The following is a 17,611-nucleotide window of genomic DNA, read 5'->3' as shown; positions in this document are numbered from 1 at the left end:
CAAAGGAGTACAAATTATTTCAGTGGAGCAGAAGGGAATCTGTTTTGAGGAGCCAAAGTCAAATTGCTTAAAACAACCAATAGGTTGTCAAAAATCATTCACCGGGTGCAATCAAATTCAGCGGGGTTTATTTTTCTTCTCAAAATTAATAATTGTAAATTACAATAACGTTGTTTTTTATATATGAAATAGTCTGGCAGCAGTCATTTTATTCCCAAGGCTTGCCTAAAAATGAATTAGTTTTATAATATCCTTTAGCACACAAACATTCCTTAATGATTCTATTAAATTTTGCAAGTAGGTACTAGTAGGTAGTAGATCGTACCACCAGGAAACAATTTAGTTACTTACTTACTACGCCTGATAATAGTCATAGTTCCGGCAAATAGGTTTCCTACGACAGATTCACATTGGAAGAATGTGAACGTATTAAAAGAAACACTAAAAAAATTTCACCAACAAACAAATACATATAGTTTTGATGTAAAACTTAAAATATAAATAAATTTAGAATTTGTAAGAATTAATTTAATGCGTGATGATGTAGGTAATAAGGATAATTTTAATTGTAATCAACTATAAGTAATTTATAGATAAGCAATTAATTATTGCATGCTTTGAGACAATTGAAAACAAACTTTTTGTTATAAATCTTGTCATGGCAATTATTGAAATTCGGTGATCATGAAACAATATTATTCTTAGCGATCTAAAATCAATATTAAATAATGTTCAATTTATTCCATTATTATCTAACTTGTTTTTTTTTTCAAAGAACGAAACATGTCATTTGATTTGATATATTCGTGGCATAGCTATCGTAGGGCAAGGCAGTAAAGCGATCCCGTGGCGTCCGCCGAAAGACGGAGAGGGTACCGCTGGTTTTTTAGTGGGTAAACCCGCCGTACCTGGGCGCACTCGGCGTCCAGGGTTCCGGGGAGTCCCACCCCCCCCCCACTTTCCATCACGTGAGGGAAGCGCGTAACGCGTTTTTCCATCGAGAAAAAAAAAAAGGGCAAGGCAGTACGGTGCGCCAGAATCCTGTAAGTTAAGACCTCCTATGTTGCCCACTTATTAATAAAAAAATTTACTACGCATTTATTAAATTAAATATTATATCCATACATAATATGTTAGCAAACGATTATTTTGACATTCATTAATTTTGAAGAAGAAGAAGAAGAAAAAGAAAAGAAGATCGGTCTATAGGTAAATCTTAATGTATATAAAATCAAGTTTTAGTTAATTTATTTAAATTCTCATAACATGCACTGTTTGTGTTTACCTAAGCATGCCTCTGCTAGGCATTTTGTTTTCAAGTTTATAATTTTGAAACTGTCATAGATGTGTAGGTACAAACGTTATTTATTGGTACACGTAATAAACGAAACAAAATATACATATAGACAACTGATGTAACGGACATTTTTAGTTTAAATAAAACCACATTATTTTCTCTATTTTTATATATTCATTCAGACAACGGTACACTGTGACAATAACAAACTTAAAATGTAATTGATACACATACTACATAATAATTGATCTGATGAACTGTTACTAAATGATTTTGAATCTGTTATATGATACTGTCAACTACACGGTACACGGGTAGACATTTAGTTATATCGAAGAAATACACCAATTTTATAATTGTACTTAATGAAATACGAGTGACAGGCTAATTTAGGCGTTCAGTGTTCACTGTCCGATTACAATTAATACGAGAATTTACTGGCCAAGTTAATAATCTTGTTGCTCCTTAACCTAGAATGTGAAATTTGACATATTCATAAGAAAGTAAAAACTTATCGATAAATAAAAACTTTGCACAGATAAATAATTCATAAACAATAGATAGGTTCATTAACCTCATTGTTAATAAATATTTTCAGAAAACGATCGGACAACGAACACGCCATATATCATACTTCAGTTTATAATCTCTGATCACATTTACCATTTCCATTTACCCGGTAATTATTCCAGGAACACAAGTTGTTGAAAAATAAACCTTAACAACAATAATTGCATTTAACATAACCGTATAACGATATTAACTATCGCGAAATGAATTAAAATAAGGTTATAACTAAAATCTTTACATTTTTAAATTATATTTTTATCACTCCTGTGCATTCAAACAAATCTAAGAGAGAAAAAAAAATCTGTTATTCGTAGTGACACCAACTTAATATTGAGTCTTAACATACTATACACTAAATAACTAACTAATATGATGTTTAATTCATCGTTTGAAATATCATCAAAAATAGGATTTCAGTTAAAACTAAAATGCAAAAATTTTTACTGGCTTCATAAGTATAAGGTGATGTCTTCACGAATAGTAGGTACCTTCAAATTAACACGAATCTCAAATATGAAAACACGGAGCATTAACATATACACGGAAATACAAAACAAATCGTCATAACTACACAGGAATAATAAAAATGTCTCCAGTACATTCTGTAATAATAAGCTATAGGTACAAAATCAATTGATAGATCAAAAAGCGAATGATATTTCTAACAAGTACATACTATTTTATAATTTAATCGATACCCACGGGAAAAGTTTCTACTTAAAACTAAACAGTCACTTGTAATACAATACTTTGAAATAAAAACTTTTTGGTTGCTCAGCAGGTAAGGAAAGTAAATACTTTGAGCCCAAAATGGCGGAAGGATTTTGTAACTAAAAAAAATAATAAATAATTAATAATAAAACAGTAATAGTGCAAGTTACATATTGCAAAACAATGTTGTTCTTTACAATAAAAATATGAATATATTTATTTTATCACAAAAGTATATAAAAAGAATATATTATCGGACTTGGAAAAATTGTCATGCAATGCAGCACACGGTGCGTGTCGCCAGTAATGATTTAAATAGCTAAAATATAAATTAATAAAGTATCGAATAAAATCGCCTCGTTAGGTGTAGGTATAATATCACTACATACAAGTAATCTTTACTTAACTATCACGAAAATAATATAGTCACTTATATTTTATGTAATCGAAATGTATAGGTACTTTCAATCCAATACAATAAATTAATTAGGTAATGTTTATTATCATAACTACGAAATCCAAATGTGATGCAAACCGAACATCAGTTCAAACAAATGGCACATTGCACGTATGCATTGTTTTCTGATATTTTTATTTATAAAGAAAATATAATAGAATTAATTTTGACGCCGAATAATCAGCTAACGCTTGCCTGTCAGGGTAATACCACATCGGCCAAATATATAATTTTATGTATATTTTTTACTATATAATAGTCATATGTATTTAATTTTTATATAATAATTTTGAATTTTTTATTAATCTTACTTTTAATAGTTAAGCACGTTCAGTGCGGTCGAGCGGCGGCGCGGCGTGGGTGCGCACGCGTCGCTAACATCACGCCGCGCCGCCGCGGGCCGCTTCCAGCCGATCATCGCCGCACCCGTTCCAACACTTACCGTGGTCAAAAATTTGGAAGGCACTTTCTACTTTTTTTCAAAAATTTTAATTTACTTTTTGAACACATTAGCCTAAACTTACACAATAGAAAATATGCGTAGTAACATTTACCAAATTTACGCAATTCATCCGAAACGTATAGGCCGTTTATATAATTTTTATTTTTTTTTAAATTTTACCTATAGTTAACTTTATTTCCAAAAGGATAGCCAAAAGTTTCAACACTAGATCTGAATCGCAAATGTATTTTTAATAATTTGGTCTCATTTTATACACTAATTTCCAAACTTTAACCGAACCAGATAATCCAAATTCCAAACAATAGTGAGATATCAAGGCCACTTGAAGACTTATTTTAAACATGCTTCACGAGCTAGTTCTGCGACGAGACTCGCGCGGACGGAGCGCGGCGCAGCGCACGCCGTGGCCGGTAGGTACCGGACCGAACCGGGCCTGTTAGCAGTCCGCGCTCCGCCTTCCCCCTCAATTGTTAAATGTGATAACGCCAACGAATGTCGCCAACAATATCTAAATCATGGTATACCCCTTACGGCAAGAAGATTTGTATACTACGATTTTTTTCCCGCCGAAAGTGTGAATCAAAATAACATTGTATTCAGGAGAGGTGTTAAAACAAATTTGTACATATACACCTTAATACACGTATTCACGCTAACAACGTTCGTGGGAACGATACTGTGATGCCGGCCTGACGCGTCGGGTCACCGGAGCGTGACGGGCGTAACCCCGCGGCCGGAGTCGCCAGCGTGAATGATGAATACTACAAATAGTTACACAGCTAATCTAAGTTAATTGAAATGTATACTCTAAGTTACACAATAGGTAGGTCAGCAGACGCTCGAATGAATGACATTCAACGCTTGGCGATTTCTGTGTTCCTAAACCTAATGGGCAAGCCGATGTTCCTCCTAACATTAACCAATGAATCTGATATAATGATTAAAATCCATTAAGATTTGCAATATTTAAAATGTGATAGCAATACTAGTCGACTCGAGTCTTCTTGTATAGACAGAGATAGCCATGCCTTAGGCGTTTCGTATTGAAGGCGAAATATACTGGAGATATTTCGAAAAAGTCTGAAGGAAGTCGAGTCGACGGTAGTGATGCTATCGTTTCCATAATCTAACATCTACATATTAATGCTCGATAAACGCACGAGGAACTTTAGACACAAAAAGCTGAGCGACATCGATATAATATTAATTGAAGTCAATGCGGAGAGGTCGGTCAAGCCCCGAACATCTAATTTAGCCTAACATTTGGAACAATCACTACTGGCTAAGGATACATCTATGTTACATTTGGCGATCACTAAGTCTACCGAACGTGGTGGAGTCCCTGCACGACAAACATGCACGAGTAACAGACTCGGGGGAGGCCGCAAGCATCACACCACATCGTGCTAAAGAGAAATTGACATCGACCTGACGATTAAATGGAACATACATCTATGCTTTATGTAAAGATAACATCTAGAGCTAATTTATATTCATGATTTTCTCTTACGCATACACATGTAGGTAGCTGATTTATAATGAATAGGTATACCAAACAGTCTTTTGAATCCGGCCAAATGTTTTTAATTTTGATACCTCTACGTTCACAGATGGATCTAAGACGTTTATAAGCTTACAAGTAATTAGTTAGTCCTACTATGAGCGCGGCGGCGGCGGCGAACATCTGTCGCGCCGCCCGCGCTCTCCTCCGTCCATTTACCAAAAAATATATACTCGAAGTATGTAATCGAAGCATACATAAACGACAATGTATATTGAAAATAATAATTATTATTAAACTAAAAATATTCCTTCATAATAATAATACGAAATTCGTAACTAAACAACAAGCAATTTATTGCACAGCGAGTCCATTTTAAATAATTAATTAAATGTGATAAAATAATGCCGATACAATCATATTGATTAAATACTTCCGTCTCTGCGCAGCGAGGGAAGCGCTCGCGCTCCCGCTCCGACTGCGCGAGGAGTCCCGCTCCCGCTCCGCTTAAAAGTAGCCAACAGAGTTGCGGTTCGGGACGAAGTAAGGATAAGCGGGCAGCGGCGGGGGGATGCCGACTGGCGTATGAGCCGGCGCCGCGCCCGCGGCCTCGCTTCAGATGTTCTCCGCACGGGCCTCCGCCGGAGGCGGCTCCATCTTGACTGGAAGCGGTGTCGACAAATCCTTGCCGTTCTTAGCGATCGAAACCGGTGTTTTAGGCGGGCCCATGTCAGTTATGTCAGCGACGACGTCACGTTCTCCATAGCGGCTGTCAGGACGGGGTGAAGCAAAGGGGCGGAACGGATCTGCAGGCTTCGGTGGTTCCAGAGCGTGGCCAGGTGGTGGCGGTGAGCAGAGTGGTGATTCTAGTCCGGCAGAGAGCGGCGAGGGTAGACGTGGTGACTGAAGGGGCAGCGGGGGCAGTCCGAGGTGCGGCGGGTGGTCGGGTGGTCGTTGAGCAGCAACCACCATATTGCACATCTGGCGACGAAGACCATGTGCCACGGCAGCCACGGCAGCAGCGGCAGCTGCATTTGGAGATACGCCACCCTCGCGCCCATTGCCGCAAGCAACAGGGTACGCGTTCTGCACGTTCATACCATCCTGTAACACGCATGCGCCAACATGGTTAGCCGCTTAACAATTAGTGACAGTTTTTCGCATAGTTACAAATATGATAAATTCGCTGATTTTAAAACAATTTTACAAAAACATTTAAAACGTTACATACATCGTTTACCAGAAGAAATAATGGTACATCAATTAAATTTATAATAAATTTCGCTAAGGCAGTAATATTAATATAAGTACGCAAAGCACGCTCACAAGGGAAAATATGAAAATCATTAACGGGCATAATATCTCACGCATTAACAATGTCAAGAGCGAACCATTGGGGACGTTCGCACGGGGTTCAATACTGACCGTGATGGCAGGATAAACGGGGAGCACCTCCTCCTTGATGTGATGCGTGGAGTGTGGAGCGTGCGAGTCTCTGAAGACCACGGCACGAATCACACCGCGGATGTGCTCGTCTGGCCATACTCCCAGCAGGATGCGCTGAGGCCTTCCGCGACCTTTTGGTCTCAAATCTGCAATGAGTCACAACCGTAAAGCGTGAACAGACAAAGCACAACCACAAAATTGACTGAGGTTACTTGTTATGCTAAGACAAAAATTATTGAATCCGATAATTGATGTCGTAACGAACAGTAACATACTCAATAACATGTTAGCTTTATAATATTCTCAAATTCTCCACGACAAAGAAACATTTCATTCGTTAAATTCAAATAATTCTTTGATCGTATCCGGGGTAATCTTTGCAATATAAAAAACTTAAATATTATTTAATACAATATGTTATCGAAATTAATTTAGCATTAATAGATTTCCCTATATTGAAGAGGTACCTCAGGAGAATATGAAAGTAGATTGTAACTTAATAATACTTAAGCTAAATTCGCAAGATAACATGTTTCAAATCGCAATGTCAAGTTTTAGACAATGTTCGCATATATAAACAATTCGCAATGCAAAATATAAATACTCATCATCATAATATAAAAGAGTTTTAAAAACCTTCAAAGTAATTCACGGGTTTCCGATTTTTCCTTAAGCCAGAAATATCAATCACAACTCAACATCGAACGTAAGTAAGTTTTCTCATTAGTCCGTTAGATGCCAGTGTCGTAAGGTAGAGTTTTCAATGTATCAGGTTCCCGTAGACCTAATACGAAATCTGAGTTCGTAATCCAATGTAGGCATTAAAAATTCTCTGTCGTCGCCAGGTCCAATCAGAAATCCGTGGCATTGGCTTAGCGAGTAGCAAATGAATGTTGTATTTCAGATATTCGTTCAGAAATGTTTTTACTACTATTTTCTACATGCACTTGTATAAATTGGATTTGAGAAAATTATTTTTTCCAACATGATTGATGTATTATCAACATTATTTCGACGTTGATAATAAATTAATCTTTTGAATTAAAATGCGATCTGTATCGATTTTATGACAAGATTTAAATTTTAAGTAAACGAGATGATAAGGTGATGATATAGATAAATTTATCACGTAATTTAGTAAATGAGTTGGAAAGTTATTTGAAACTCAATTTACATACGGTTTCAGAGAGGTTAAGCAATGATGAACTCGAATAACTTTATTACCAAACGTGGAATGAATTATTAAAACATGTATTTTAATTATTATAAGATGACCAATCTAGATTTTTAGAATTATACAAATTTCATTTGCTATTAACATAATAATTGAGGAGTCACGTACCTGCACCGCCGTCAGCGCTGGGTCCCAGCATGTTATGGACTCGGTTGGCGTAGAGAACGAACGTTGGGTATGGTATATCGTATTTCCTTGCTGCTTGAGACAGGGACAGTCCTTCCTTCAGTACGGAGAATATGGCTTCAGCCATGGTCTCAGGGCGCCAAGACTTGAGTGGGCCGCGTTCGCGGAATCTTAGGTTGTGTACGAGGCTCTGGTTCGTATTCCAGCACTTCTGCCACATCGACTGCAGCTGATACTGGTAGCTATCTGCTGGAAATGAAAACATTCTTTTTATAATAGTTGTAAATTTAGTTTTACGTCTGACAGTATCATTACACGACAATGGCAATCTCACTTATAAAAATAGTAATTATATTAGTTTGAGATTAATAACTGTGACACCGTGAAATTTAGCACATATAATTTGTTTCTTTTTAATGGAAAAGGTTTGTAAACTATCCGATTTATAGTAGCTCGTCACTAGATGGCACTGCAAGCATATCAACTTCGACCAATCGCTGTGGCAACTGGTGTACATTTAAGCACAGTTGATATTTTAGTGTAAGTCCCATTTCGGAATATAGTTTACTAACACATTTGAAGAGGCATGGCAATGCATGTTTGACAGTAGGTAGTATATATATGTGTATTTATATACTGTACATATTATTGTATTGTCATTTTATGTCAATAATCAATTTTACAAAGGCATATGAGCTTTATTTAATAAACAACCTTTAAAACATAATCAATCGGTGGTATACACAAGACACATTATAAATAAATAAAAAACGTGCAAAATAATACGAAATCTAATATACTGACCTCCTGAAGATATCTGTAATAAATAGGAATATAATGATTATAGCAAAAAAAAAACAACATTTTTTAATCAATAAACTGTATTTTTTCAGAAGAGAAAAAATATAAAATATGTCTACGATTTCGTTTAAATGAAGCCGGCAAAGTTTATGTAGATTTGTCGAATTAAACTTCGTAAACTTTGCCAGATACCTTTCATAGTAAGATTTTAGTTTAGCAAACATTTTTCTTATTTTCTAGATATTTATAGAATACTTATTATATCTAATGTACATGAAATGTATACAGTAATTGTTGTTTTAAATAGGGAAAAAATAAAGTATACGATCATATTCGCATAAAAAACATATAATATCTAGAAAATTAAAAAATATATTGAATTTAACAGAACAGAACAGAATTACAGACGCTTGGCTTTCAAGACAACGTCTTTATTTTATCACAATCGTATCGTAACATAACGAAAAACGTAGATCTTACACAAAGTTCGCTTATTTTATTCCGAACAATCTTTTTTTTGGATTAATCAAATTATATTTAATTTAATTATATTTAAACATTGTGAGGAAACCTGTCTATTATGAAAGATATTCTGAGAATATCGTGTCAGGCTCCATAAATCTGCAGTGAAGCGAATCGAGGGTTAGGCTCCCAATTGCAGCTCCGCTTTAAAGGAGGAGCTTTGCTCGCGAAATTTATCTCAAATATAATATAGGTATTATATATTATATTCTTGGAATAAATAAAATAAGCTTATAATATTAAGTACATGGAGTATTATTTCAGTTTTTGTTTAAACAAAATGACAAATTAATTTAATAAGATACAATATAAAGTTTTTCTAAAGAGTATTGATTTAGAGTGAAGTTTTTTTTTTTAATTAACAGAAACAACAAGAAGCTCAATAACGCAAAAACTTCTTAATGGAAATTGTAGTTTCCGTCAATATCGCATACAAATTTACAAACATCGCAACGTTAATATAAGTATTTATATAAAGAATGTAGGTATGTATTACCACAAAAATAGCATAACAATATAACTTGCTATTTTATGACATATTCCTTAATAATTGGGTGTTCAAAAAATTTGACGCCTATCACTACGGTACGCATTCATAATAAAATGAACCATGTAAATATTTGACATTTACGAAAAAATATAAATCAACGTCGAAACCTATCGTATATAATCTTAATATGAGCAAATTATTATAATAATATTGTAGTAAATTACTATATCTAAAATATGATCTTAATTCGGTATACAAACTAAATTAAAATCGTAATGTATACTTGCATATTTATTAAAGTTTAATAAAAGAGCTGAGCTGTAACGATTGTTACAAAAATTATCGATTAATTATATCGATATTTCTGAATAAAAAATTACGAGTGAAAGTTATTCGAAACTGCAGTTGGTTTGCATGTAATTATAAGCAGTAAACAAAGAAAGCAATGTGTCTTTTAATTGTAATATTGATAATATTATTATATTTATATGATTAAGAAATTATATGCAAATGTTCTGTGGTCTCAATTTGGAAACAAATGTAGGTACGAGACATATGTATGTATATAGAATTCAGAATAAATATATGTTTTGTAAAATGTCTGTTAATTTTTATTATAAAAAGGCAGTTACGCTTTTTTTAAAGAAACTAAATTAAATAATATTATATTAACTCTATCTAATAAGTATAGATAGTTGACAGTTTTCATATTTGAAGTCGCTTCGTGGTTTTCATCCATCAGTGCTTTTGATTTGCTTTATTTGTGATTGTTATTGTTATTTTGCCTATGTTTAATGAAATATTACATCAATATAAATCCATACTGTGATAGAATGTGATAGTAAAAGTTTGAATTCGTAATATATCACAGATATGTTTGACAGTTATATAGTGTGCCAATGTCATGTTTAATCTGTTACCTCTATTTCTGTCGTTTCGGTTGGAATGTTTGTATTAAAATGAATGATATATATTTTTTTAAAACACGTTTTTCAACGTCGACTAATTAAACATGTAAAACAAAGACCGCTTAGTCCCATAAACAATTTAAATGTAACTTTGGTTACCTACAATTTTTTTTTAATACGAGTCGAGTGTTGTAATACAAGTTAAAAACATCGCAACTATTATTATAAGTCAAGATATGATTTCGCTAAATTAATATTATCTTAATTAAAAATCGTATCATCGCGGTTCTAGTGGTAACATATTTCAATATTTTAATTGTCTCGAGTCTACACATGGAACTGCCTTCAGTGGCCTCTCGAATTATATACGCAATTAAAGACGGAATTTGATTTTATCTCAATAGTAAACTGCACAAGTTTTGATTGCGATTACAATTACAAGCTTTTATTTAACTTCACTTGTTACTAAGGCGGGTCGGATTTCCACATGATTGAGTGATTTTTAAATGAAATTCCAATGAAACGATAGCGCTTGTATTTGGGATGTATTTGACACTCTTATGTTGACTTGTCCCTTCATCCATATCAAGCGTATGAGTCAGGAGAGGGGTAGGGTGTTGTTAGGTACCCTATGTCCTTTTTAGTACCCCTGATATAGAGTCAAAGGTGTGAGGCGTTTTGAACAAATTAATTTTCCAATTTATTTTATTATTCAGGCTGGCAATACAATACAATAAAAATGCAAGGCACAAGGGACGTATATGTATATCTACGCATTGGCAATGTAAGGAATAGTTAAAAGTCTATGGTCAGTGATGATCACTTATCATCAGGTGACCCATAGGCTCGTCCACCTACCTACGCTGTATAAAAAAAACCGGACGTCTATCGGTGGAAATTATATTTTTTAAAGTTTACAACTAAATTTTAACACTAATTGTAAGCTGAAGTTTTGATTTGTTTTTATGAATTTTTTCTTTTGCAGGGCGAAAGACCATACTAGTATTTTTATCGTAAATTCTCCGTCACAATATTCACCAAATAAAAATCTTTATTTATTTCCATACTATATAATATTAAGTATACTCATACAACACAATGCCTTAGACTTTGACTTAAAAAAAAACTATGTTATAATATTTATTCCTAGAAATCTTTTTTTCGTTAAACATTGTTGTGAAAATTATAGTAGTCAAAAGAATTACATAAAAATCAATAACATACGCTTTTTTAATTGTATTTCTTTGATTTAACTGTATTACATCTGTATCTGTGTCGTACTGACGTTACATTACATGACATGACATAACATGACACGGATCAGTTAAGCAATCAATGTCTATCTTGTTAATGAACTTGGCTATTACTAATACGAGATGCACCAAAGATAACAGCCTCTTGTTCCTTAAATTAATATGTACTGTCTAACCGTATATGTCTCGATTGTGTTACATGATAACCGAGTCCATTTATTATTCGCCCTGTCACTCCCCCGATGTCGGATGTAGGGGTGAAATAATGTGAATGCTTACGTATGATGTATTCGGAAGTGGATTGACAGAATTTAATTAACTACAATATTTAAATATCGAAGAACAATAAATAGCAAATCTCATTGAAAGACCGATGCTAATGACTTTTTCATATGGTTTTTTTTGAATCTGGAACGATCGTTACTTTTTTTTGTTCGTTTCGGGAAACGTCGATTGTTGATAGTAGATTTATCCGTCAAAGGAGAAAGGAGAATATGATTCTTAGTTTTTAGTTATTTCCTTTGTGCGTTGCGGTTGCTCCAATTAATAAATAAATTAATTAATTATTATAATAATTATTATTAACCTTCGATATATACCTAAGCGTAAAATATTACATGGAGCTTGATGCCTTGTATACATTCTTTAAATAAATTTAAATAAAATAATAGAGATCTTTGTTTTTACTAATTGTTTATTGTAAAAATCGTTATAGCCCAAGTTTCGTTTTAAGGGTCGTCTTCCGTTCGAGGAACTATTATAGTACAGGTGGTCCCGTATGTCTCGTTCCCTTCACTATTTATCAACGAGGCAATATTTTCGATTTTATGCTAACGACAGAAGAGTAAACCTGAATGGTTCTTGTTACTTTTTATTATTTGTGTGTTTATATACAATATGTTACAACGACTGTCGATTTAATTTGTTTTGATAGAGAACTAAAGTATCTATATTAAGCACTGGCAATACTAATATTTAACAAATAGAATAAAGATTAAAACTTCATACAAAAATATGCATCGTTTTTTTTTCTTAAAATAGTGTTCTTGTTCTTACTATGGTATTAAATTCTATAAATGCTTGAGTATAAATTTGTATATAAATGGTTTTAAATTATGAGCACCCAATTTAAACTACTCATATTATTAAGTACTTTCTTTAGACCTTAATCTATAATTTATTAAGAATGATTGAATAGTATTACCTGTTCAATTGTTCTTCACTGGGAAGAAATGTGTCATAAAATTTAACTAATGGTATTTCTTATAACATAGAAGATATTTTAACATTATAACACAACAGAATAAGGCACGTATTACCTAATAAGTACATAATTATATATGATTACTTGTAAACTAACAGCAATTTTAATAATAATCAGTCAAATTCAAATTGCGTTATTATATAAACTTACATTATATTTAAGTACAATTACGGCGTAATTATTCCATTTTCAGATCTATTATTCTATCAATAATATTTCTAAAGATCAAACACTTCCGCGGAAGTTTTATAGAATTAATTGTTCTTTGTTTTTCTTTCTGATCGTTACCAACTCTCACTTATAATTATTTTACAAATCATAGTTTCTTACGTTGATGCCTTAATTTATGATTTTATAGAACAGCCTTAAAATTCTCTATTCATATTCTGAATAATATATAAGAGTATTCGAAAAAACTTTTACTGAATTAAGCATTTTACGTTTAATAATTAATCTGTAACGAAAAAGTAACAAAACGCTGGAAAGTTATTTCCAGTCGCCAAAATTATTAATGCAATTGTTGGTTGTGAGATTGGTTTGATTGCATTATAAAATTATTGACTAGGGGACCCCCTAGCTATAAAATCGCAAAAGTCGATAGATTGAAACTTAACTTTGTTAGAAATATGTATAAAATATAACTTTCTGAATCATTTTTTTTATTTTTTCGATTTATTTTATTGATAAACCGACAATTTTTCTCTGTTACAAGGTACAGGGGAAGATTGGCAAGAAAGAGTATAGACATCGATTTAAAAACGTTTGACGATGTAATTAATTTTATAACAGAATAATAGGCTTGAACAAAGATCTATTATAAAGTCACAGTTACTAAAAAATATTAAAATGCGATTAAGACTACATATGTTAAATGAAAATTAACAGATTGTACAGGATTGTAATGAAACCATAACACATTTTAGTATTTTTTAAATTAATATAAAATTCTTCTATAGTTTCGTAATGCATGGTTCTCTTTCCTCCCAGACTTCCCTTATACGTGATATGTTTTAAATATTACTACATAAAAATATTATTATTTTAAAGATCAATTAAGACTCATCATCGGTATGGTGTTCAGTTTTAACTTTAGAACTTTTCGTTTTAGTTGATCCCTCGTAATAGAGTGATACTATGGAATGCTTTTTACAGAATGCCCACCACCATCTAAAACCAGTAAGACCTATAAACACAAAACTCGGATCTCTGCTTCGTCTTAGTTTTTCGACGAAAACCAAAACTTCGGCTAGTGATTTTTTAGTTCGCCGATTATATGGCGAGACGCTTGTCTCGCAACAGAAGTCTAATACGGCCCTTTCCTCGCTACTAAGTAACCCTGCCTCGTCTAGTACTGCCATTCTCTTAGATTTCCCTAATATATTATCGTACAGCGTCCCTTTAGGTATTCCATAGTGTGTAGCGGCTTGCGTAAACCTCATTCGCTGCGTGACGACCGCTTGTATCGCTTCTTGGAGTTGACTCTGCGTCCATGTGGGAGCTTTCAGCTTGAGTGTATGACCGTGGAATTCTGATTGACAGATAAAAGCAAGAACGCCACGTATAAACAAACTATCTATAATCCGTACCAATAAAGAGTCTCTTCGTAAAATAAATAGTTGTTACGAAGCTTCATAGATTTCTATTATTAGGTCTCACGTGAGAAGTTTGAACATTGTAGTAATGTTTGTCCATCGGGGGAGTATCGCTGTGTTATGTGTATTATAAACAATAAAATAGCTGTGTAATAAAACTTCAATATAATTAATGGTTTTTACAATTGCGAGCGATGAAATTGCGGCATATGTTCACTAGATTACTACCCGGAATAGTATCATTTTAAACAATAAAGAATTGACGCTGTAAATAATGGGAGTCATAGTTTTCCTAGACATAATTTTCTCACGCCCCGACTGACGGTACTTTAGTTGTTACTTGTATGTGAATAATGTTACTACATTATTTGTACGGATTATGATAATGCAATAGAATAGAAAAATATTACAAAGTGCTACGTGCAAAATAATAAGTTATTGATCACGCAACCGGGATTATACAACTGTTTAAAATTGAATAACATTTTTACATAAGAATTGTGAAATAATTTTAATTGAAATAGTATGTATATATTATATTTTAACACGCATTTAAAACTCGTGTGTAAAATACGTACGTTCAAAATAATTAATCTCGATTGCGAGAACACGAACGGAATAAATTATTAAAAACATACATAAGTGCAGAACGTAATTTTAAAATGAGATAATAACAGAACTTTTAACTGACCTGCAATCGAAGATGTAGAAGCGCCGAGCCAAGCGTGAGAGTTCTCGAGCAACTTTGCCTGTGGACAAAAAACAATTTGTTAATTACATTATAGATAAAATCAGACATAGACTTTTATGAAATACACAGATCTTATTGGTAATATACGAGTAAGAATCTAAATTACTTATCTGCAAATGCAGGAGTGATTGCCAATAATTATTTTCGTCGTAGTTTCATTCTTATAAATACATATAATATACGTTATGTTACTTTAAAAATATTTTTCGGTTATTTTCTTAATAAATTAAAATTAAATCAAAATAAAGACTACATTAAATGATAAATTTTAAACAAACATATGTCAGTTGTTGCAAATGTCAGGCGCAAGCTTTTTGTAATTTTTAGGTAAACATTTAAATTTCGCTGATGAAGGTAACCGCAGAGCACTTTTAAATACGTCCACACTGTCATTTTTGTACGATGCTGTGTCACTGACGCTGCCGGGTTGTTTCCGAAAACAGCGACATCTTGTGGCGTATCTGAATAAATATTTTGACATTATAAATTCCATGATAACAGTTTACACAATTTTCGATGCGAGCGAAATAATTGTTAACATTATATATTTTATATACGTTTGTTGTACACGTAGGTACGATGTTACAGAACAGGGCTGGCAGTTACCGAAAAATTACCTTATGCTTCTCGGGAATCGACTGCGGCAGGGGTAATATCGTTTATATTTACATAATTCAGCACATGCCGTGGTATTGATATTATATTTAGGTATAAATTGTTTGCCCGCGCGTACCTAATAATATTATGGGCAAGTCGCTCGCGCGGCGCGTTCATAAATCTATTTTATCGTACGCGAGCAATAAATTTTATTTTGGGATCTTTAATTCTTTGTTATTGAATTGGATTTTAGTGTTTTATTCGGGTAAACAAACAATACATCGGAACGTTTCAACCGGTACTTAGGGCACGTGCGCACGATTGCGACTCGCCGCGCGGCTCGGCGTCGCGCGTCAACTTAATACAATCTTTTATTTGTAGAGTCTATTGTTACTCATTTACAGCTGCCCATTACAAGGCGCTTTTGTCTGCATTCACAATTAAAACTTCGATAATGTTTAGTTGTAGCGAGGCACAAAGAATGCCGCTCTTTGCGAAGACGATTTACTGTTTCAATGTAAATAAACCCGACGGAACGATAGGCGGGAATACAGTAGCATTAGATAAAATTTCCGATCGTAAACTTCCTGTTCGAGATCGGGAGGTATAAATTAATGAATCGATCTTTTCATCTCGCCGTTACAAATGCTCTTGCACACTGCGCCGTGGAATGTCTATGAAAAAATAGTTGGGAACAAGATGACCTACTTACATACGTATGCATTGTTCAAGGGAAGTGCAAGCGATATTAAATCATCCAAAAGGCTATAAACCATATTAGTTTCAAAAACAAAATCAAAAATAATCGATTTCATTATTTGCTCTATAATCGATATGACATTTAACACATCTGATACAAAAGATTTTTCGTGTATATTTGATGTATTATTAAATCGTAAAGCCTTTTCTGCGAATATTCCGCATTTTTCCTCTATACAACACACTAGTGCACTATACAACACCTGGGCTTGGATAAATCCCCTTGATAAAAAGAAAAAAACAGAAAAAAGAAACTAGTGTGCAATTCTACCAGATAAAACCTCCGAAAATAATCCTCGCATAAATGAATGTATCAAATAATATGTATACGGGGGTGGCCAGTTAAATTTTTGCCAAGTTTCTAATAGACAGTAAGAAAGAAACGGTAAATGACTTTAAATAGTTGACGGGGTTAAGGGACTGACTGACTGAAAGAACTGGAAGACTTTGAAATTCCTTACTAAGCGTAATTGATTGAATAATGTTTGGATTTGATATAAAAGTATTTGATATTTTTGTATATTCAAATTGCCAAATTAACATCCCACAGTTATAGGTATATTGCATATTAAAAATGCAGAACATTTCCATTAGACTCAATAGTAAATTCATAATTGCGCAGTTAAAAAAATCTATTTGCGATTCTACTAAGGGAAATAATTACAGTTATAACAACAAATGTATTGAAAATATTATTAGACAATACCATAATCTATTTGAATTTCATAGTTAATAAACACTTATTTATAATTGCGTTTTAACTTGACATCCTTTAATAATTCGTAAGTCCTGGTCGTTTAGGTTTATTTTGATGACAAAATAGTCAAACAACAGAGAGGGTTGTTTGCAAATTAGCTTAAAGTGTTTTT

General features: G+C 33.3%; 1 protein-coding gene across 3 annotated transcripts in view; it reads right to left on the bottom strand.

The window, feature by feature from the left end:
* Window positions 1–1,448: 1,448 nt before the first annotated feature.
* The window catches only part of LOC113402352 (protein bric-a-brac 1-like), a 239,839-nt gene continuing 223,676 nt past the window's right edge, over window positions 1,449–17,611 (bottom strand). Inside the window, exons 2-5 of one of the 3 annotated variants that reach the window (XM_026642577.2) lie at window positions 15,327–15,384; window positions 7,788–8,054; window positions 6,425–6,591; window positions 1,449–6,103 (exon numbers count right to left, since the gene is read on the bottom strand). In XM_026642577.2, the coding sequence (XP_026498362.2) occupies window positions 5,615–6,103; window positions 6,425–6,591; window positions 7,788–8,054; window positions 15,327–15,384 (981 nt within the window). In that variant the 3' untranslated portion in view covers window positions 1,449–5,614. The remainder of the gene's footprint in view (window positions 6,104–6,424; window positions 6,592–7,787; window positions 8,055–15,326; window positions 15,385–17,611) is intronic. The other 2 variants (XM_026642584.2, XM_026642592.2) reach the window with 2 other exon arrangements.

Source organism: Vanessa tameamea, chromosome Z (genome assembly GCF_037043105.1).
Source record: "Vanessa tameamea isolate UH-Manoa-2023 chromosome Z, ilVanTame1 primary haplotype, whole genome shotgun sequence".
NCBI lineage: Eukaryota > Metazoa > Arthropoda > Insecta > Lepidoptera > Nymphalidae > Vanessa > Vanessa tameamea.
The sequence above is the reverse complement of the archived record's forward strand: the minus strand, read 5'-3'. Positions and strand labels throughout refer to the sequence as shown.